Source organism: Hemiscyllium ocellatum, chromosome 8 (assembly GCF_020745735.1).
Source record: "Hemiscyllium ocellatum isolate sHemOce1 chromosome 8, sHemOce1.pat.X.cur, whole genome shotgun sequence".
Classification (NCBI taxonomy): Eukaryota; Metazoa; Chordata; class Chondrichthyes; order Orectolobiformes; family Hemiscylliidae; genus Hemiscyllium; species Hemiscyllium ocellatum.
Genome location: NC_083408.1, coordinates 58161631 through 58184941, shown reverse-complemented (window position 1 = coordinate 58184941; position 23311 = coordinate 58161631). Strand labels below are relative to the sequence as shown.

General features: G+C 37.1%; 3 protein-coding genes across 19 annotated transcripts in view; 1 reads left to right on the top strand and 2 right to left on the bottom strand.

Annotated features, from left to right (window-relative positions):
* The window catches only part of nkx2.1 (NK2 homeobox 1), a 224894-nt gene extending 215525 nt beyond the window's left edge, over nucleotides 1-9369 (bottom strand). For 9 of the 10 annotated variants that reach the window (XR_009644982.1, XR_009644984.1, XR_009644983.1 and 6 more), the window contains exon 1: nucleotides 8789-9369. The gene's annotated coding sequence lies outside the window, so the exon portion shown is untranslated. The remainder of the gene's footprint in view (nucleotides 1-8788) is intronic. The other variant, XR_009644981.1, reaches the window with a different exon arrangement.
* Nucleotides 8929-17464, top strand: pax9 (paired box 9). 6 transcript variants are annotated; one of them, XM_060829070.1, is made up of 5 exons: nucleotides 8929-9163; nucleotides 10341-10973; nucleotides 12786-12934; nucleotides 15253-15475; nucleotides 16804-17463. In XM_060829070.1, exons 1-5 carry the CDS (start codon nucleotides 9073-9075, stop codon nucleotides 16905-16907), a joined length of 1200 nt encoding a protein of 399 aa, XP_060685053.1. In that variant the 5' UTR covers nucleotides 8929-9072; the 3' UTR covers nucleotides 16908-17463. The 6 variants fall into 6 exon arrangements, with proteins under 6 accessions (XP_060685053.1, XP_060685058.1, XP_060685057.1 ...); XM_060829069.1 differs by having other exon boundaries at nucleotides 8930-9163; nucleotides 16801-17462; XM_060829072.1 differs by having other exon boundaries at nucleotides 9043-9298; nucleotides 16801-17461.
* Nucleotides 17465-17662: 198 nt separating this feature from the next.
* Nucleotides 17663-23311, bottom strand: part of slc25a21 (solute carrier family 25 member 21) — a 525641-nt gene continuing 519992 nt past the window's right edge. For all 3 annotated transcript variants that reach the window (XM_060829076.1, XM_060829077.1, XM_060829078.1), the window contains 4 exons: nucleotides 20606-20770; nucleotides 19273-19454; nucleotides 17994-18046; nucleotides 17663-17848 (listed from right to left, as the gene is read on the bottom strand). In XM_060829076.1, the coding sequence (XP_060685059.1) occupies nucleotides 17787-17848; nucleotides 17994-18046; nucleotides 19273-19454; nucleotides 20606-20770 (462 nt within the window). In that variant the 3' untranslated portion in view covers nucleotides 17663-17786. The remainder of the gene's footprint in view (nucleotides 17849-17993; nucleotides 18047-19272; nucleotides 19455-20605; nucleotides 20771-23311) is intronic.

The following is a 23311-nucleotide window of genomic DNA, read 5'->3' as shown; positions in this document are numbered from 1 at the left end:
TGGGGAGATTCGGTTATACCCATGTAAAGCTAAATGCATTATACGTGAACAACGATCTTATTCACAAATTTCACGGAATTTGTTTCAGTCATGTTTTTCCTGCCGTTGTGAAAACAGCCTTACTTTTTTAAAATAAAAGTTCAGGAAACAGAAGGCACTTTCTGAAAATTAATATTCATTGGCTAGAAGGAAAGAGATGGAGCGCCCAAGATGGCAATACCACACATCAAACGAATAAGCTCAATGAACTATTGCACATGAAATTGCACATTCTTCCAACATCAAAAAAGACCAGTTTTTCATCATTGATGCCTTTTACACTCTCCCAATGATTAAACATGACGAGAACTTAAATGTTAAACTTGGTGACATTTTTATATCCTATTCCATGAGACTCTAAGCTTTTGCTGTTGGCCATTAAATTACCTGTGAAAAACGAAATTGCCAAACATGCAACATACGCACGAGTACGAATATTATGTATGGCTACTTTGTTATTTTACCAGATTTAAAATATCGGCGACAAAACTTTCTCAGTGCTCATCAACAAGGCAAAAAGTGGCTTGCTTCAGAAAGTGTTGTCAGATAGGTCCCCTGGCCTGATCATTAACAGTGATGTTGAACTTGAAACTTGTGTAACGGACTGTGAACATTTTCCACTCTTATGACCAATCAGGTACTACTCTAGCCATTATATTTTAAATGCATAGACACTGCGGTTGTGCAGTACTGATGGGAGAAATATAAGGCAGACGTTCAAATCTTGACCATATTTCATTACATGGTTCGTATATTTAGAACAACTCTAGTCATAGAGCAACGAAACAGACGCTTCAGTGCAACCAGTCCACTCCGTTCACATTCCAAAACTGAACTAGTCCACCTGTCTATCCTTGGTCAATATCCCTCCAAACCTTTACGATACCTCTATGCACTTTTTGAAATCTTTCTCCTTTCACCTTAAAAATATGTTCCCTACTTTTGAACTCCCTCACTACACGGAAAAGACCATAGTCATTCGCCTTATCGATATCCTTCATCATTTTATAAAGTTCAACAAGGTTACCCCCCTCATTCGCCTGGACTCCAGTGAATAGTCCCGGCCTATTCTTGTAACACAAACTCTCCATTCCCGGTAATATCCTGATAAATATTTCCTGAACCCTCTCCATTTTAAAGATATTCTTCCTGTAACAGGGTGACCAGAACTGCACAGAGGACTCCAGAGGTCTCACTAGGGTCCAATACAATCTCACAATGAAGTTCCAACTCCTATACTCAAAGGTCTGAACAATGAAGGTAAGTGTGCTAAATGGGTTCTTAAGCACCCTGACTATTTGTGACACAACTTTCAAAGAACTATGTACCTGAACCCCTAGGGTCTCTCTGTTCCACAACACTACCCAGGGCCCTATCATTAATTGTATAAGTCCTATCGGGTTGTTTGTATTACCAAAATGCAATACCTCACATTTATGCAAATTAAACTCCATTTGCCACTCCTCAGCCCATTGACTCAATTGATCAAGATCTCTTTTCCATCCTTGGCAAATTAATTAACCATACTTATCCAATATGTGGAGGTGCTGATGTTGGACTGGGGTGGGTAAAGTTACAAATCATACAACACCAGGTTATAGTCCAACAGCTTTATTTGGAAGCACTAGCTGTCAGAGTGCTGTTCCTTCCTCAGGTAGTTGTGGAGCAGGACCATAACACACAGAATTTATCACAAAAGATTACAGTGTCATACAACTGAAATGATATGTTGAACAAACTTAGATTGCTGTTAAGTCTTTACTCTCTCACAGGCTTATACTCCATCACATTCACACACACACTTTACCAATCATACACACATGCAAACACACACTCTTTCATTCACACTCACACTCACATGCACATGCACACTCTCTCTTTCTCTCATACACATACACACATATAAGTCTATGGAGGTGAATTTGCATTTGCAGAATTTTATTTGCAGATACATTCTATTTTGCTCAAAAAGCACACAATCTGCAGGCAGTCAATCCATGTAATATGCTATACATTCTTATTTTGGAAATAGAACTAGTCTGACTCAAGATTGGGATACAGACAGATTCTTCCCTTACACCTTTAATGCATTATTTGAGCTGAGATGCCACTTTTTTTATATAAAACCTTACATTAACTTGAGAATGTGACTTAAAAGAAGTCCTGGGATTTACATATTAATGAACTAAAACCTGCAACCCATTGTAAAAGATCCCTCCCAGTCAGGGAACACTTCAATGGTCAGGAAGGTTCGACATCAGATCTTCGAGTGACCATTAGACCATAAGACATAGGAGTGGAAATAAGGCCATTCGGCCCATCAAGTCCACTCCGCCATTCAATCATGGCTGATGGGCATTTCAACTCCACTTACCAGCATTCTCCCCGTAGCCCTTAATTCCTTGTGACATCAAGAATCTATCAATCTCTGCCTTGAAGACATTTAGCGCCCCGGCCTCCACTGCACTCCGCGGCAATGAATTCCACAGGCCCACCACTCTCTGGCTGAAGAAATGTCTCCGCATTTCTGTTCTGAATTGACCAGAATTCAATTCTAATTCTAAGGTTGTGTCCATGGGTCCTAGTCTCCTCGCCTAATGGAAACAATTTCCTAGTGCCCACCCTTTTCAAGTCATGTATCATCTTGTAAATTTCTATTAAATCTCCCCTTAATCTTCTAAACTCCAATGAATACAATCCCAGGATCCTCAGCCGTTCCTTGTATGATAGACCAACCATTCCAGGGATCATCCATGTGAATCTCTGCTGGACAAGCTCCAGTGCCAGTATGTCCTTCCTGAGGTGTGGGGACTAAAACTGGACACAGTACTCCAAATGGGGCATTGGCATTCTCCAAGGTGGACTTCAGGATACACAACAATGCAGAGTGACCGAGCAGGGGCTGATAGCCAAGTTCAGTACCCATGAGGATTGCTTCAACCAGGACCTTGGGTTCATGTCACACTACAGGTGACCGCACTACACTATACTCTCTCTCTCTCTCACTCATATACACAAGCACAAGCACACATACATACACACTCTTACATACGCACTCACACAGACCATCTCTCATATACACATTCACTCTCATACACATACATACACCCAACCCACGCTCACAACCATACACACACCCTCTCACAGGCTCCATCACACTCACATACACACTTTACCAAGCATACACAAACTCACATGCGCACACTCACATGCAGACACTTCTACTTTCATGTATGTACAGACACATATAAGTCTATTGGATGAATTTGAATTTGCAGAATTATATTCGCAGATACATTCTATTTTGCTCAAAAAGCACATGGTCTGCAGGCAGTCAACCCATGTAATATTTTATAAATTCCACTTTGGAAATAGTACCAGTCTGACTCAAGATTGGGATACAGACAGACTCTAACCTTACACCTTTAGTGCATTGTCTGAGCTGAGATATCACTTTTATAAAATAAAACCTTGTTATCTTGAGAATGCGACTTAAAAGAATTCTGGGATTTACATATTAATGAACCGAAACCTGCAACTCATTCTATAAGATGAAAGATCTAACAACAATCTTGGTTTGTTCAATATATCATTTCAGTTGCAAGACAATGTAATCCTTTGCTACAAATTCTGTGTCTTATAGTCCTGCTCCACAGAAACCTGATGAAGTGGCAGAGCTCCAAAAGCTGGTGCTTCCTAATAAACCTAGTGTTGTGTGATTTTTAACTATGCTCATCCAAATCATTTATATAAATAACAATCAAATTTCCAGTACTGATCCTTATGGAACGCCACTGGTCACAGGCCTCCTGTCAGAAAAAGGACCCTGAACCTTCTGTCTCCTGCCTTCAAGCCAATTCTGTATCCAATTGGCAAGCTCATCCTGAATCCCCTGTGATCTAACTGTACCAGTTAGTCTACCATGCAGACTTTTATCAAAAGGCTTCATTAAAGTCCAACTCTCTGCCCTCATCAATGTTTTTGGTTACTTCATTAAAAAACTATCAAATCTGAGAGACACGATTTTCCTCGCAGAAAACCAGGTTGACTATCCCTAATTAGTCCTCACCTCTCCAAATGCGTGTAAATTCTATATTTCAGAATTACCTCCAATAACACACCCACTGACTGATTTGTCGGACTCACTGGTCTGTAGTTTCCAGACTTCTCCTTACAGCCTTTCTTCAACAATGGCATACCATTAGCTACCTTCCGGTCCTCTGGTACTTCATCTATATTTATAGGTGATACAAATATTTCTGCGAGAGAACTTGCAATTTAGTCTTTATCTTCCCACAACATCCTGGGACACGTCCTGGGATCAGGTCCCTAAGAATGTCATGTGGAAGTCTAATGTTTTATTGATACGTGCTTTATGAATGTATCTGTTGTAGAATGCTTGCAACAGCCACACTGTTGTTTTGGATATCAGCATAATCTATTATATCCTGTGAATTTTAAACTCGCGCACAGTCGGTTCTTCAATTACTCAAAACAGCCTGGATTTGCACTTTCGCCCATGAGCTGGGAGATTTCCTGAATTAACCAGGATATTCAAAAGGCCGCGCGCTCGAAACTTTTTTTTTGTCATTCACACAAAATCCTGATGCTTCACTTTGAAGCTTGTCACTTTACGAGAATGGTATAGGTTCGGCAGCACGGTTTTAGAAAGGTCTTCATCAGGAAAGTGATTTCAGCTGTTCTTCACATAATTTGCCGACTATCAAACTTCAAATGATTTTGCTCCTGCAAACGATCCAAACAGGAGAACAGAGAAAATATTACGTGTGGTTAATTCATTACTATTTGATTTGGATGTGCATACAGATCGCATGAAAAAAAACATTATGTTTTGCATTATGATTCTTTAATTCTGTTTATAATTAAACAGACAAGTTGGTGAACTATGTCCGATGTCTTTAGTTCCGTGCATCATAACATTTTGCTTATCGATTGCAGCAGCATTATTTAACACGATGTTATGCGACCTCAAATCTCAATGAAATTGCACCTAGTTTCGAGGTGACAGATAATTTGTAAGACCTAATTAAAGTTGAGATTTTTAAAACCCTAATTTAAAAAACACACAGTGCATATGTTCTGAAATAACATTTGTATTATTAGGAGCGAAATATATTGGACTGAAATCACAGCTGAAGCAATTTTCATTTGATAGGATCAATTTCCCGTTCAAGCTACTTGGGCGGTGTAATCTAATTTTGAAATAAGTGTTATCTGATAGGTCAGACCCTAAATAATATGATGGATCAGACTCCATCTCGAGCATTGCATTCCGTTTTGGACAATTAACCTCGGGAAATATATATTAATTTTGGGAAGAACAAATTGCATGTTCGCTAGAATTATACCAGGACTTAGAGAATTACGTTACGAAAACAGGCTCTATAAAATATCTTCCTTTCATTTTAGACGGTTGAGGGCCATCCAGTCGAAGTGTTCAAATGATAAGGAGAGCCCATGGAGTAGGTTTAAATAAAACAAAGTGCTGGGCCTTTCCAGCATGAAATCAGGAAACATTTATTCACACATGAGGGGTAGTGGGGAACTCATTCCTCCGAAACAGTACATCTTCAATTCTGAGAGGGAAAGATTTTTATTGGGTAAGGACATCAAAGGCAATCGTGCAAAAGCAGGTAAATTAAGTTGAAATACAAATGAGGCACGATCTATTTAAATACTGGAACATGCGCGAGGGACTGCGTTGTCGACTAATAACTTTTAACCCACGTTCCCAGTTTGTTGACGTGAGGTCGTTTGTTCATTTGTTCAAATATGATATGACGCATTCTCAATAGAATTAACTTTTTACGAAGCTTTAAATTTAATTAACCGTGATAGCATTTTATTCAGACACAAATGAATTTAGGTTTAGAAAGCTCCACATATGTAGGTCAATTAAACATTGTATAGCTCAGCTATTATAGAATGTACTTTAGAAATATGATTGGAGCTAAACGGTGACTTGAATCCGCTTTAATTCACTTCACACAAGTTGAATAGTCTATTTTAAAAATCTAGCGACACGGTTGCACATGAAAAGCAGAAACAATGGGTTTCAGCAGAGGGAGACAGCGAGAAGTCAAATTTCACTTCGTTTTATCACTCTTCTTTCACACATATTCCTTGAAGGTTAGCGTATTGTGCGAAGATCTCCGCGGTAAATTACAACTTGCAAACATTTTCCCAATGTATTAATGTCAATTACCCTTTGAAATTTTGCCATCGACAAAAAATTTTAGATTTTGTATTGTTTCCAGCCCAATGATTTTTTTTACTTATCTGGCTGCGGCAGTTTTGGTTCGAAAAACGATTTTGTAAACCTTGGCAGTTGCTCGTTCCACTTTACATCCAGGTTACGTGTCAAGTAACCTATTCGAAAACCCCTGTCCATTTTATAATCACCTTTTTATTCTTCCGAGAAAATACTCAAAAACATTCAAGGGTTGCATAGTCTGAGACGCTGCGCCTCGATGAAATTTGCTCTAAATGTTTATTTCTAGAATTTCCAGAAATTTCACTGTAGGTATTTGACGTTCAGTAATGTAACTACATTTTTCAATTTATTGGATTGCCCATTGGATTACAGATGAAGGACATTTCTCATTCTGAAAGAAACTGGAAAGTACCCTATTGCAAAGGGAAATTTAAAGTTAACATACGAGTCTAGGTTAAAGAACGCAAATATTAGGAAATGTCCCAAAACTACATATATAAAAAAGAAACCTGGAGCGAACTATTAAGATTAGATAATGGAGAAGAACTAAAAGTGTTATAATGAATGCACCCTAGGGCATTGAGTCCAGCAATCTGTATGCTTGGATATTCGAATGTGAATTTCAAAATTGGAAATTAACTTCCTACTTCTAAATGTATCGAAAAACCCCTTTTGGCCTTTAAAACGCACTATTCTTAAATGAAGCGGCCAAATTCAAAATGATTTAATGCTTGCTTGCAGAAACAATTGAGGATTCATCCCGCTTGTGTTCCCCTGCCCTTTAACGGGCCAGTGTGCTTCTGACCTTTGTCATTTAAGACCACACTCAGCACCTCTATGGAAACAAGTTAAGCACGTTCAGCCCGGGTAAACATTTATGCTTTTTCACTGGAGAGCAGCCCTGTCGACAAGGATTCTTCCCACTGTCCTAAATTCCAGCCTCACACGCGGCCCACAGAAAAAAGGCAAGGGGAACAGAGGGGTCCTACAGTTAGTTCCGAAGGAAAACAGGATGCAGATTCACATGGACAACGAGACAAAGATAGGAACATGTTCAAAAACAATTACAGTAAATCAACAAATTAAGAAAAGAAACGTAAACCGATAGAAAGAAACGAAGATAGGTCGTCTTATCGAATTACAACATGCCCAACACCCATCAAAACCAAACAGGAGTAAAGAAATGTCACCTGAGAACTTACTGAGATACTTTGCAAAGAATACAAAAGTAAAATACGGCGGAAACTGAAAATCTGAAGTAAATAGGTCGGACAAAAGATAATTTTCTTGAAACCTTCACACTACATCTTTTACTTCACCAAATGCTGCCGGTCTTATTGAGTATTTCCAGAATTATTTGTTTTTATGATCAGAGATTATTCGGTTGAATTATAATTACTGTAAGAAAACTTTTAATTATGTTTTTGTACAGCGATAATTAAAATAAAAAAAAGTTTAAAGCGCCATTACCTCAAAGCCATTAAACAGTACAGCGCGCTCGTTAGTGATCTTGAGGTAAAGTTATGTTTAAGTAATAGACCTTCATTGACAACAGACCTACTTGGCATCTTAAACATAACATTATCAAATTAACATTGAGATCTAACAAAAATATTTATACAAAATTAAAGTGAAGTATTTTACTTTTACTTTAAAATAAACGTTTAGTACTTTGTAGGTATGCTTCACCTTCAAGAACACAGAATCTACTTCAAACTTGATTTTGTACCGGGTTTGGAATATGCCGCGAAATATAAACAGTTGGGTGAACTAATACCACGAAGGTAAATAGACACTCTCAGAAAATTAAAGTCGTAAATTTCTTCTCTTTTTAAGAAAAAAATAGTTCGCAGTAATAACACAGCATCAATTCGGGATTGATGTCCCATTTGGTAATTAAACAAAGGCATTAATTAGTATTTTCAGTCAGCATCTCACAAAGGTTGCTGCATAAGTAAATCTTTTGGCTGAGTTTGAAATGATGGACATTGCGTTTTCATAGACAGCTTGGTGCTAAGCCATTTATCAGTTTTAGATTAAGTCATATTTTGATTCAAACTGTATCATGAAACAATACATTCTAATCAACTAATGCAAGAAACATGTTTTTACTAACCAATCAATAATGAATTATTAATGCATGTTATCTTTATTGTTACCAATGTCATTACATATTAACTCCCAGTGGCTAACTGCAAATTAAGATGGGAAGGTGCATGTAATTATTTACTGACAAATATTTATTACACTGTTTGCAATGGAAAAATATAAGAACAATCATTCTAATTATTAATCTGCCATGAAAAATGATATATTCCCTTTGTTGATCGACTTTTTAATGAGACATGGCATTCATCAGTAAGTAAAAAAAAGTGGGCTGAAACTTACTTTGGAACAACACACATTTACGTGATGGTTTATTTTAAGATGCACGTTTTCAAAAAAAAATAAACGTAATCTATAGATTTATAATGTTGCTTTGCGAGGGAAATAGAACTTATAATGGGAACTTACCGGTTGAATGAACTATTCCGTTTTAAATAGCAATATTAGTTTGGTACAATTTGCAATTAATTGAAATATTTTAGTAATATCTCCTTCATATTAACAGTCCACTGAAAGCCTCAAGTCGTTGGACAACCCGAAAATAATTTGTTATGAGCAACTTCCAGGTAGTATTGCCAGGTCACGGTCATCCACCAATGAGTCAACGGGATTTTCATCCTCCCGCCTCTTCCGTTATTGCCGAGGGTGTGTCCACGGTGATTGACAGACTGAGCGTGTAAAATCCATTTCCCATGCTGTGCTTTGAAATGCAGAACCGAACCACCTCTCCCGAGGAAAAGGGAAGCATTTTTACTCCATACATGTTCTTCTGTAACTTCGAAGGTGAGATCAGTTATTAAGCAGCACTTATAAGTGGATCCCAAAGCATTCTGTACTTCAGGGGATTTGAATTCTATTTGAAACGCTGACATATTCAGCAGGAAGTTTTGAGGATCACTTGAGTCATAATTATCATGGGTAAGTAGACTCTGCATTTTACATTGCTGTCAACAGATGCATAATCGATCAATAAAGCTAGCATTATCAAGCACTAACTTATGTTTCCACCATTCGTATTAATTTTAAAAGCATGCTTTAAGATCGAGTTAGTCACGCCTAGTTAGATGACTACGTGTTGGGATGTTTGTCTTGTATTTAGAGAAGTTCGACTGAGTTTTGTGGATCTGTTATTTTTGGATAATTTACACCTCATAGCCATCTACTGGAGAGTCGATGAGTTTGATGGAATTATGCAGATGTGCTTTTTTTCGCTGAAAAAGAGGTACAATATTAGCTAAACGAACCAATTAGCGAACTCTGCAAACCGAAAGGAGAGCGGAGCGTAACTTTCAAACATCGTCGTTAAATATTCCCGGAGAGTTACCATTCCTCCTCTAAATATGACAGATAAATGCATCCTGGGGGGAAATAAAAGCTGGTGTGTCAATTATATCCAAGCTTTGGATTCAAGACATTTTTGTTTTATTTACATCTAAATATTGGAGAAATGAAAACTCAAGGTGTAGGATATCAGAACAGAATGACATTTCGAAAAAACAATCTCACGGTCATGTAAATATTTCTTTGTAAGTAAACGACAGAAAATAAAAGTGAAGACCTATCAAACAAGCGTGCATAAAATTAAATCAAAAACAAACCTTTTGCAATTTTAGAGCTCTTTCGAATAAAAGCTCCTAACGATTGAAAAAAAAATCCCAGAAAGGGTCATGCAAAAGCTATCGAGTGCAGATGGCAATCTCAATTTCAACTGTTGTGTCTATTCGTGGTTGACTTCCACTCGGAAATGTCAGGAACTGTGATCGTAGCTAATGTACGACTTTCAGTTGAATACAAGCGTTACACAGTGCAGGCCTACCCTAGCGATACGCTCCATAAACGTAATAAAGTAGAGCTTGTCAAAAGTTGGTTAACAGAACACAAATACATCCGCTGTCAGGTTAACGTGTTTCTGTAGTTGGCTCTTTTTCTGAATGCGTCTTTTTGTTTTATTCCATACCAGAACCAGCATTTGGAGAAGTAAACCAGTTAGGAGGTGTATTTGTCAATGGCAGACCACTGCCTAATGCCATTAGACTGCGGATAGTCGAACTGGCCCAACTGGGGATTCGACCCTGCGATATCAGTAGACAGCTCAGAGTTTCACACGGTTGTGTCAGTAAAATTCTGGCTCGGTACAACGAGACCGGTTCCATATTGCCCGGTGCGATCGGAGGCAGCAAGCCCAGGGTGACCACCCCCACAGTGGTCAAACACATCCGGGCGTACAAACAGAGGGACCCAGGGATTTTTGCGTGGGAGATCCGAGACAGACTCTTGGCTGATGGAGTCTGCGATAAATACAACGTCCCTTCGGTGAGCTCCATCAGCAGAATCCTACGCAACAAGATCGGAAACTTGTCGCAACAAAACAATTACGAATCGAGTAAAACTCCAGCGCATCCGTCCCCGCAGTCGGCTCTCCAGTACAATGCAATTTATTCGTATTCGAGTCCCATCACAACAGCCGGAGCTAAAATGCCAACGTCGCCCGGTGTGCCCGCAATCCCAGGACACGTGGGAATTCACAGGACCTGGCCTTCATCACACTCTGTCTCTGACATCCTGGGGATTAGGGCAATTATCGAGCAGCAAGGTAAGCGGCAGCAATCCAGTTATCAGTCTTCCAGTGCCAAGGGCCAAGACAAAAGAATTACAACATAAATGTGTTTGTTGGTACCTTATCGTTAAAATCCCCATGAATAATACTGAAATTTACTCTTGTTTAGTGAAAATCTAGCTTTCACTGGTTCATATTTTAGACAACCGTACGTTTTCTGTATTAACCCCACTCACCCAGCTTTTCCTCCCAAATAATTTGAATCTAAGCACAAATTTGTAAATTTCAAGTCACCTTGTTCATTGTAACAGTTCATTAATTTCAACTCCGTAGCTGTTAAAGTGACAGCTATCAAATCCAAGGCTTCACATTTAATTTCGGCAGATTCAGAAGTGCGCATTTTACCCAGATGCATTTAAATGTTTTCGTAAGATGAGACAAAGATTTGAAAGCTCCACTCTACCCATTTACAGTGATTAAATACACGTTAATTTCTAACGCATTCACTTTTCACAATCTAGTTAACAAAGCAAAGCCAGGCCGCTTCCCATAAGGAAATGTCCACTCCTGTTGTCAAACGACATAATTATTTCCTCTCTCATGCATCGGCTGATTATAATGGTCTCCTATTTATACCTTACGTTTATGGCAGTTGGTCACCGATTTAGTTTACGTTTTTTCGCGAAGATCTCGCCAATAAAGTTTCTCCAGGCACGCTGTTTCAGATTGATTGCGCAGTTAGTTAGTAAATCAATGTTAAAATATTATTTTGGATTATTTTGCTGTTTCTGTGACCCACACAAGCATTTTTTCGGATCAGTTCATTGGAGTCCCCTCTCTGTTGCACCTCCTAAATCACAGTATCATTTCCACATTTCCATGAAACATGTAACAAATCACTTGTTGGAAAGTTGCATCAAACAATGACATGGGGATCCGGGAATCGCCCAGGGGTTTATTTAAAACAGATTGAGCAGTTGTGTCGTTTTAACCCTACAATGTAAAGAGATGACAACTGCTTACATTTACGATAGTGCTACCTGGAAAAATTATTATCGGCTTTAACTGCCAACATCACTTTTCCTTTTTGAAACCATCACAATAACACATCTTGTTCTGGGACTAAGAGGAAATATATAATTAAAGCTCCAATTGCATTTCCTACATAATGTATAGCTCTAGGCTACAACCAAATACATGAACATAAATGAATTCTGTATTTATGATTTTGGGGAAATCAAGTGAGGTTTCGGCAAAAGAATTTAATAGCATACTATCACGGCAAGAGCCATGAACAGAGACCTGATACAAGATCTATGTAAACGATACCAGCAATTCTCAATATTTGTCGAAACACTGAACGCTCGTATATAGCCATAGATTTGAAAACTACCTATTTACAATAATTGACGATCAAATAAAGTATGTAAATATTTGTACAAAATACCTTCCAAGAACGCAGGTTATGAGTATGTTTCAAAAATGTTTCGAAATGCACTGTTGGGAAGCTAACGTGCATCCGAAATAATATTCAAACTCTAATTGTGAAACAATTTGTGGAAACCTATGATATTCAACTGTAGCGTCTCTATTAACTTATACCATATTTATTAACTTATACCATATTGGATAATGATCCAGACTGCTAAAAAGTGCATACCGGACTCGACCAAATCCGCTAAGTTTAGCAGTAAATAAGCGGAATGGTACCCCAGTAAACTTCATCTGGCCGCCTGCACCAAATTAAAACAAAATGCCGGGATCATAAGGGCGGAAAAGAGACACAAATATGATGGCTGCTACAAGGCTATGATTCAAGTCATGTCATATAAATATTTTTATTGTTAGGTGCTATTCCCATTAGTGACAGTTCTTCCTATCCTACTAAAGTGGAGGAGTGGAACAGTATAAACAGGAGCCACTTCCAGTCCTCAAACCAGGCTGCAGTGAATGGACTGGACAAGTCCCCATTGGAGCAGGAAGTCAAGTACACTCAGGTAATTGTTGCTTGCCTTTCCTCTCAACTAGACAGATTACAGCGTTTACAGAACTCAGAACAACAAAAATAAATACTTTTGAGCAATTATATCCTCAGTGTAATTAGTGCTTTAAATTCCAATGACTTGTACATAATAGGAACTTCTAATTAGCTTGTAAAACCATGTAATATGTAGTAAACTTTTTTAATCAGAAAGAGGGAAATATAAGAACAAGGTTCAGTTGATGTTTTAAATGGCATTAGATACGTCGCTGATAAATCGAAATAGTAATTAAGCCTGGCACAGCTGGAAGTGCCAAATCGCAGAACGGGAACGAAAACTTGTGATACAGACCTTCAAGGGGGAGGGGAGAATCCGAGTTACTACTGTACATAATCGATAATTTTATTGTTATACGTGAGATCATGTGACATTTCCACGATACTAGCCACCGTAACAAAGTAAATCCGCAATGAACTCTCTAAATATGAATTTACAAATTACACTAATTTACAATTAATATCTAGTCCGATGGAATGAGTATCAAACCAAAAATACTTGGGAACGAAGAAGCGCAAATTATACCTAGACTAAACCACAAGCACAATTTGTTTTCCGAGTAACATTACAACTTTTTCTCAAAATATCTCTCCAGAAAATGTTAGCAAGTCTGCCAATTAATCGCCCAAAACACAACGAAAATCGACTGATAAAGTATAGATGTATACACAACTGTTTAAAACGTGTGGGTAGGCGAGGAGGGGTCGAGAAAGGTGGTGAAATGTCAAAGAAGCATTAATTGCTCAAGCATGCACATATATTCATGACTTTTAGTTTTTTATTACAAGTTTTCGCAAAAAATGTGGCACAAAGGCTTTTCGCTAATTAAAAAAAATATAGCCCAAATCTTGATTAAGCAATATCATTCCTTTTGCTCTATAGAAATAATTTAAATAATCTAATAAGGTCAATGACTCTCACCCGGCCCACAAGCCTCATTCCGAATGGAGGGTCAGTGCCCGAAACGTCGATTCTCCTGCTCCTCGGATGCTGTCTGACCGGCTGTGCTTTTCCAGCACCGCATTCTCGACTCTAATCTCCAGCATCTGCAGTCCTCACTGTCTCCCACAAGAAAATGCCGACAATTTAAATAAAAAATGTGGACAGAAATAATTCTAACAAAGGCACTGGCACCACGGAGACACAACAAAATGTATTTTATGATGGAGGAAAGAACCATTAAAACAGCGAACCGCCTCAACATTTTATTAAAAATTAAAATTAAAAGAGACAGAAAGCTTGCTTTCCTACTTTCATCAGCTCATTTGATTGTGTCCAGTAGTTTTAGCAATATCTAATGATAGGCAAGATCATTGGCATTTATACATTGAAACTAATTACAATGGACACAGCTATTAAAACGAACGACATTATAGGTATTTCGCATGGCGTTTTTCAAATACGTCGGGGTGAAAATTTATATTTCACATCGCTGCGTTCCGGCAGGTTATGAAAGGTAAAAATGCGGTGATCACGCGGCATGCATTATTCTGCGGTTTTATTGTACTATTGTCAATGGTATTTATGTAACAGCATAAATCACACCCTTACTCTTATACAAGTGACAGCAAAATTATGCTCGGTTTCACATTTTTGTTCAACGGCACTGCATGTAGAACCACTGTGTGAGAAGAGCTATCACTGTGATGGTCGCCTCGTCTTAAACTGACCCTCATTTGGCCATTATTTTCATTGATATAATTACACGAGTCAACTGTTATGATTCACCGAAAACCTCAAACATTAATTACACATAAGCACAGAATCCAACGCATTAATGACTTTTAAAGCGGGGATCTCGTGACGAACATTTTAAATACTAACATAATTTAATCTATTTCTTATTACAATTCACACATTTTAGCAGTCACTTAATTTTTGAATATTCACATATATTTAACATCCCGAAATGTCTTTTTTCATAAGCCAATCGAGATTGTGATTTACACAATGATTTCACTTAAAATATTCCATCCATTTTTGTATTGGTAATGTTACCTAATACTTCCAGATGACAGTAAAGTAGATATTTCGGCATTGCATGAAGAAATACAGTAATATATAAAATAAATAGGCACTAAGTGCAGACTTGTCACTCATGCAAAATTTTACATCAAAATGGTCTAAGTTATAAACATATTTCACTTAATATTTCACGAATTAGTCTTGTGATTTTGTTACATACTGCTAACAATAATGAAATAATACAAAGTAATTACAATTGGCTATTTTACTCTTCATTAAAGATAATTTAATTTTGTTTTTAAATCTTCTAGGGTCCTAATGGTCTGCCTACAGCTAGCAGCTTTGTGTCTGTTCCAAGTATGGCTCCTTACCCTCCACCTACACAAGTATCTCCCTATATGACATATAGTGCAGCTGCCTCCAGTTACATGGCAACCCACGGCTGGCAACATGCAAGTGGCAGCACACTACCAACTCACAGTTGTGACCTTCCCACACCATTGCCATTCAAAAGTGTTCAAGCAACCAGAGAAGGTAGCCACTCCATTGTAGCCTCTGCATTGTAGTAATTAATTACATTACAAAGCAGATTAGTGCCAGCATAACATTAAATAAAGTATTTTGGTACAGACATGCATGTTTTATGGAAATTCAAAAACTTCATTTTTTTTTGTTCAATGGACTTTGAATCTCCATGAAATACTAGCCCCACCCCTCACTTTATCACTGGAACCCAGACTTTTGTAGGACACAGGTAATAACACAATTGGCATTTAAAGAATATGAATGCCAGGATGAGTGCATAATTATGTCCCAGGCTAGAGATGAAAAATACAAGAGAAACTTATTAAGTCACTATATGTCTGAGATGATGGTTGGAATTTTGAAAAGTCAGCATTTTCACTTGAGTAAGAAAACTCAGTGTTCCATCTTTTTTTCTCTTAGACCGCAATTTTAACATTTGATCACAGAAAGGCATCACCTGTAGTTATAAACCACGTATGGCTTGAAAATCTCAAATTTATGCTTTAGCAGGGAAATGTGGTGGCAAGTGTCATATAAAGGGAAGGTGGCAATATTACTGAAAATGTGTGGAAATTGTAATAATAGATTAAGTGTAAAATATCAGAGCACCAGATTTTCAAAATGTCGTGCTGTTATGGATACAAATACAATTGACTGATTATTTAAACTTGTCACAAGTACCCCAGGTCATTTACAATTTTATGTTCTTGATTCAAGCTCAGTTTTTAAAAACACTAGTGTATCTAAAACACTTTGCATAAAATATGCTGATTATTGGGAAAATATCCAATGTATCTATTATTCATTCAGATTATTTTATGAGAACAATTCAATAAAGTGCTGCATTGTTTGAGATATTTGGAGGGAAACACTGTCAAGGGTTTTGAAGAAAATTCTCATGAACCTTAGCACCATGACTTACAATTCAATTGAAAATTTGAACCCAAATGGTTCACTCTGCAAAACTAAAACTGAATATGTATGTTTTATGTAGATATTACTACCTTCTGTTAATGAAGTAACATTTAAGTAATTGGACCTACAGAATGAGGCAAAGCATTGTAATTTAATTAATTAGTAAGGCAATAATTGATTGTGGGAGAATTAATTACAGAATAGAGGCATTCTTCTTTGTAAATACAAATAAAATGGCAAAATTTATTTTTGTAATATTGTGTAAGACTTTTCTCCCTGACTGTAACTGTTGGGTTTCTGGAAAATACATTCATCGATGGCAAAATGCCCAGACACTTGAAAAACTGGACTATTTTATTACTTTATGTACTTACAGTAGAAGGTTCGCATGTTTTATGAAGGACATTTTCTTTCTTCAGCAGAGGATACAAAGTCAACCAGCCCTCCAAGTAAATCTACAGGATCCTATGCAGGCTCACAGGGTCAAATACAGCTAGGGTATAAAGTTAGTTATTTGAAGACCTGAACAAAATCTTTAAGAAGTTGATCAGAAGGTTCAAGCTTCATATGAAAGCTTTAAATGGACTCAGATCATGGACTTGTAGCATAACCACTGTGAAAAGCAACTTCTACTCTAGCTGATGGCTACAGCATTGACCCTACAATTCAGGTGAAATGTTAACATATTTTCCTGATAACTTCAAAAATGTTTCTGTTTGAAATGAATGTACATCAGCTTGCTGTGAAGTTTACATCCATGTAAATAATCATTTTTATTTGTGAGGACAATGGTAGTGGTAAAAAGAATGCCGATAAAATGTATTTAATTATAATTATCACTTAATCTAGGAAAAGTCAGTAAATTAGGTCATAACTGCTAATTGTGCAGCAAAAAAATCTGCAATCCTCATAAAGCATAAATAATCTGTCATCAGTTTATGTTGAAACTTTAACTTTTTTAAAGTATGCTCATTATCATGTTTCTGTAAAGAAATAGGTTCAGCTATTTTCTCAGTCTCATCAAAACCTTCTATAAAATCTGTTCCGGAATAAAGTTCAAGATGGATGTAAAAAAAATTTAAAGGTTGTAAATCATTAGGCTTTACCTGTATATATGTGTAATAAAGCCTTTTATTTTTATATCATATCTAAATTAAAAATTGTGAATTACAAAGTATTTGTTTTATTCCAAGATGTAAAAATTGTTGTACTTTTCAGTTAATCATGTTCGATTAATTTATTGACATGATAAAATACTTTACAATGATATAATTTTGTTTGCTTTGAATGCAGATTCTGATAAATGTCCGCTAAAAATGCATGTTTATTAAAGTTTATTGAGGGCTGTAACATGATGTTTCATAAGAAAATACAAATGTTTCAGCAATATTTTGTTCTGTTTGAATCAGAAGTTTTCCTGAAGCCAAGCAAATGAATATTCATAAACCAAGAGCATAACTGCACCTCCTGAAGATAGAGAGGGATGAAAAAGGAAAAAAAGATTAATTTAAATTAGTACAGGATTTTAAAAGTGCAACAGTATAAGCAGGCATAGATCTTTATTGCTAACATTTCTGATTAGATCACATATAAATTATATGTTTGGGATTACCTGGTCCTAGGCGCATGATCTTAGGTACCAAGCCCTTATACAATGCGAAGAATCTATTGAATGGAAAATGCAAAGTTTTGTTAATCTAACGAACAAAAACTCCAATGGTCAGTGAGAAATTATGTTAAATGTGTGAATATATTCTTCAGCTAATACTTTTCCCATTTTGAATGATAAAGTGTATTTCCACTTTGCATTTAGTTCTGCTTTTAATATGATCTGTAAAATGAGAGGATTCTCTAAATAAGTAAATGACAGTGTAACTGAAAGTATGATGTTGAAAGTTATGATTTAACATATTTTTCAAATTTACTTTTACACAGTTCCTATTCAATTTTACATTCAATAGCTGAATTATGTACCATGACAGGATTTTCACACATTAAATATATTTCTGGAAAATGTGAGTAATTTGATCGGAAATAATTGCATTTATTCCAGTGATTTAATGTGATTTTCAGAAGTTCATTTATTTTCTTCAGCCAAGGAGCAACTATATTACATAGATGTAGTGGAGCACATCTCACTGGAAGTGCAAGGATGTGAATCCTAGGAATTCTCACCAGTGTTTCCAAAGAGTTCTTGGTGATAAGGGAAGATCACCCACTTGTGGGTGGCACGGTGGCACAGTGGTTAGCACTGCTGCCTCACAGCGCCTGTAGACCCGGGTTCAATTCCCGACTCAGGCGACTGACTGTGTGGAGTTTGCACGTTCTCCCCGTGTCTGCATGGGTTTCCTCCGGGTGCTCCGGTTTCCTCCCACAGTCCAAAGATGTGCGGGTCAGGTGAATTGGCCAAGCTAAATTGCCCGTAGTGTTAGGTAAGGGGTAAATGTAGGGGTATGGGTGGGTTGCGCTTCGGCGGGTCGGTGTGGACTTGTTGGGCCGAAGGGCCTGTTTCCACACTGTAAGTCTAATCTAGTCTAATCCTTAATTTACATGCTATAGATAAGCACCGACACCTAGATATGATAGATCTTATGCACATGTTTCCCAAGCAGGCCAGAAAATTTAATCTAACAGCATCCTCTCACTAGGTGGAGAAAGAGTGTCATGTCCCCATTCTGAATTAATAATTTTTCACTTCTCCACTACTTTGTAGGTGAGCATCTTTTATAGTTTAAAAAGCTGAATGAAGGCCTAGTTTCAGGTGGATTTCTGTCAAAGTTATGGAAGAGATTTTCTACACCATTCTTTTTACTAGCTTGCAATTGCATGAAAACTTACTAAGAGTGACAATGCCAACATTATTCAACCTTCAAACTAAAAGGAATTCTTACCCTTCTTCCCTATAGATAGTTCTGATGGTGTTAATACAGGTTTTGTATTTTATCACTCCTGGTTTAGGCTGTGGTCCTTGGATTCTGCTCTTTGCAACATCGAAAGGTATATTAACACAAGAAGCAAATGTTCCAGACAAGAATCCAATTCCAAGTTTCCTCAAGAACTCCATTGCTGGGTCCTAAAAGAAACATAAACATAAGATTGTTTAAGGGGAAAGAAAAGAATTACAATTAATCAAAAATCTACATGGCACTCTGTTTTGTTATTCTACCTAAACACATTAAGATTTCCCATACTCAAGCTGACTTTTTTGACAATCATATTGCCTGTGTTTTTACACATGTTCTAAATTGCTGAAACACACATTTCCTCACACAGGATTTATAAACAAAGTTTCTAAAAAAGACTGGCTAGGCATATGGGGATGATTTGTATAATTAGGCCTTACAATATACTTAGTATTACTGTATCAAAACATAAGAAATCCAAGCAACTATATTAGCTAATTGACCAAAATACCTTACAAATGACAGTAACTTCCACCATGAAATCTACCAAAATACTGATTTGTATATGAGATCTCCATATGTTAAAAAAAAGATTTGATGCAGTGTCCTGTGTTTTTGTTCTCTTTCCTGCATGCTTTTCTCTTCAGATTTGCTTTCATGTTTAAGTTATCCAAGTCTATCAAGAAGTAGAAGTTTCCTGTTATTAACAATTCACATTAGTTCAATTATAGCAGTGACTGAAGTCGCTTGTATTTTTGGAAACCAGCAGCAACTAATTTAATTGACCTAAAGGATTTTTACAGTACATTGCGACTCCAAAATACTGCTAGTTTTAGATTTTTGCTGTATGCAGTGTTATATTTGCACTCTTGTAGGCATTTCATTGTTGCTTTATGTTGATATAATACAATTACCACTTTATTATGGTTAGTGTAGGCTATTATTTATATAGGCCTGTCATTTACTACATTTTTATGGACAATTAAATGTAATGGTGTGTAATAATTTACACTTGCAAATAGTCACATTTCAGTGTAATGTCAGTAATGGCAACTTCTTGGAAGATTAGAATACTAAATGATTGATACAGAAAAGCTATGACAAGATAGACAAATGATACTTCTTCCTGAAGGCTAGTGTAATTGGGACAATGTAACAGATGTACTGCCTTAGTTTGAATAAAATATTTGCATGTGGAAGTGAGTTGGACTAGAGTGAGAAGAACATGAAAATATATTGCTAATTTCTATGCTAACAATAATGAGTTTCTGATTTTTCTTTCAACACTGATATTGATTAGGGATTTGGATCAAATAGTTACCTTATTTACAGGAATAATACTTTTCACATTGAAGTAAAATCCAAAATAGATCATGTTAAAAACACCATGACGACCCAATGTTGCTGTCAGTCCCTTGTTCAGGCCCCTGAGTCCAAAACCCTGAGATCGAATTATTTCACGTGCATAAGCAAATGTGGATGGTTGCTGTATTGAAACAAAATATGAAGTTGCTTTTAGGTAAAATAAATAGTATAAAGTACTAGTTCTTCATATTTTTTGTCACTACGTGGCAAAACCAATGTCGATTGTGATCCAAATGTAAGATGCAAGCTTTTTAATCTGAGAAAATCTCCTGCTGTGCAGCTCACTGTGCCAACTGAAGATGAGAAATAGATTGGGGCCTGAGATCAGAGAATGGAAATTGGAATATTCATGACTATTCTAAGTAGGAGGAACTGAAAGTAACTGAGGTCTGGAGGAGTAATAATAGGTGGCTGAGCATTTAGGGAGGGGGATCAGATTCAGTGGAAGTGGAGGCCAAGCTAAATACCAAAGGATTCGGGGACTACAATAGCAGTCTAAAAAATCTGATTCCTTAGTGTGAACAATAGTAGTGGGTTACTGCAATTTTAATATCATTATAAACAAAAGGTTTCCATTCATTTTAACTGAATAAACATCAAGTTACACTGTAGAACATTAGTGTATATTTATTTGAAGAACATCTTTTCTGTTAAATTAATACAATAATTCATTTTATAATAAACACATCAATGCCTCAAGTAAAGTAACAGGGAGTCAATTTGAGTACATTAAGTATTACGCTGGGATTCCACATAGAAGAGCAGAACTACGATTGCAGGATCTGGGAATTTCCACAGAAATTCTCCTGATCATCATAAATAAAATCAAATTGCGACATCAGCTACTTACATCAGTCTTACATGACTTTACCAATCTTCTATTTAAATTACAATGGGAGATCAGGTAAACTACACACGTTCTAGCCATAACATGTTACCAAGAAGGAATTTTAAGGGTGAAATGTCCTGCTTTCAGTATACCTGAGTTGACGGCAGAATACATTTTGTGTTCCATCTGCAATGACCTGAACCATCTGCATTTTTGAGTTTAGATATCTACCCTAAATATGGCCCAGAACAGTCATACTCTGACAGGGCATTGCACTTAAAATTACATCTGCTGCAGTAAGCCTTAGAGGCATGCAGCAGCAGGAATAGCCACTGCCTTCCAACCTTCTGGCACTTATCCAAAAACAACAGTTAGCAAGCTACATGCTGAAGATACATGCAAAGCTGAGAGAAAAAAAAATTCTTCTACTTTTTGATCTTCCTTGTCTTTCTGACTACACGATTCAGTTTGAATGTGAAAGTGGGCGAGAATCACAGTCTACCATTAATTTTATTCTCAGCCCTTTCAGTCGATTTGAAGGAATATGAGAAGGAAAGGCCATTGCCATTTCTTCCCGTTTCTGTTCCATGGACTCTTTGCTTGTGTCTGTTATAGATCAAGCCACAAGGCTTCTCTCTTTGATAGAGCTGTAGAAATCCTGGGTCAATGTAAAAGGACCAGAGACCCAGGTTCATGGGCCCTTTTGTAAGTAACTATTAAGCATTCACCAACACATTATAATGAAAGGGTTAGGCTCTTAAATTGTGAAATTGAGTAAGTAATATGAATTCCTTCATGACTTTATGATCAGACAAGCAACATGAAGTCATACTGAACAACAACATCCTAGGTTTAATCTTAGTGTTATAAATTGGGACTTGGAAATTCTATCTCTCCAGGTTTAGAAGAGAAACATCAATTTTTAAACATTTTTAATTCAGTTACATTTATTGATTTCTGCACATGTTGGATTGGCTTAACTGTGCTGCCCATTATGTTTATTGCCACAGTCATGTTTAACCAATGTGAAAAGGTTGTCAGATTTACCAGTGATTAACCAATTCAATAAACAGTGCAATTTTATTAATGGCCCAATGATATTTATTGTAATGGCTGAGAATGGTAAAGTACAGAGTAAGAAACTATTGGTCTTTCTGGGAAACTCTATGGAATCCTTTGGATTTCGTTAGGCGATTGAACAAGTTCCAGGAGATTATGGATGTCCAAGAAGTGTGACAAAACAACGGGGAGGTGATGGCCTAGTGGTATCACTGGACTATTAATCTAGAAATTCAGCTAATATTCTGGGGATCTGGGTTCAAATCCCACCGCAAGAGATGGTGGAACTTGAATTCAATTAAAAGAAAATTTGGAATTAAGAATTTTCTGATGACCATGTAACCATTATTGATTGTTGGAAGAAAACGCATTTGGCTCACTCTTATCCTTCACGAAAGAAATCTGCCATTTCACCTGGTCTGGTCTACATATGACCCACAGCAAGGTGGCTTACTCTCAAGTGACCTCTGAAATGGCCTAACAAGCCACTAGTTACAAAGTCTCAAGAAAGAAATCAAACCACCCAGCATCAACCTAGGTACCGGAAAAGACAATGGCAAAACAGCCCTCTAGACCCTGCAAAGTCCTCCTTACTAACATTGGGGACTTGTGCCAAAATTGGGAGACTTGTCTTACAGACTAGACAAGCTACAGTCCTGACATACTTATGGAATCACAGTTGACAGACAATATCTTAGACACCACCACTATTATCCCTTGATATTTCCTGTTCCACTGACACACCAAACAGAGATAGGAGCACTGTTGGCAGGG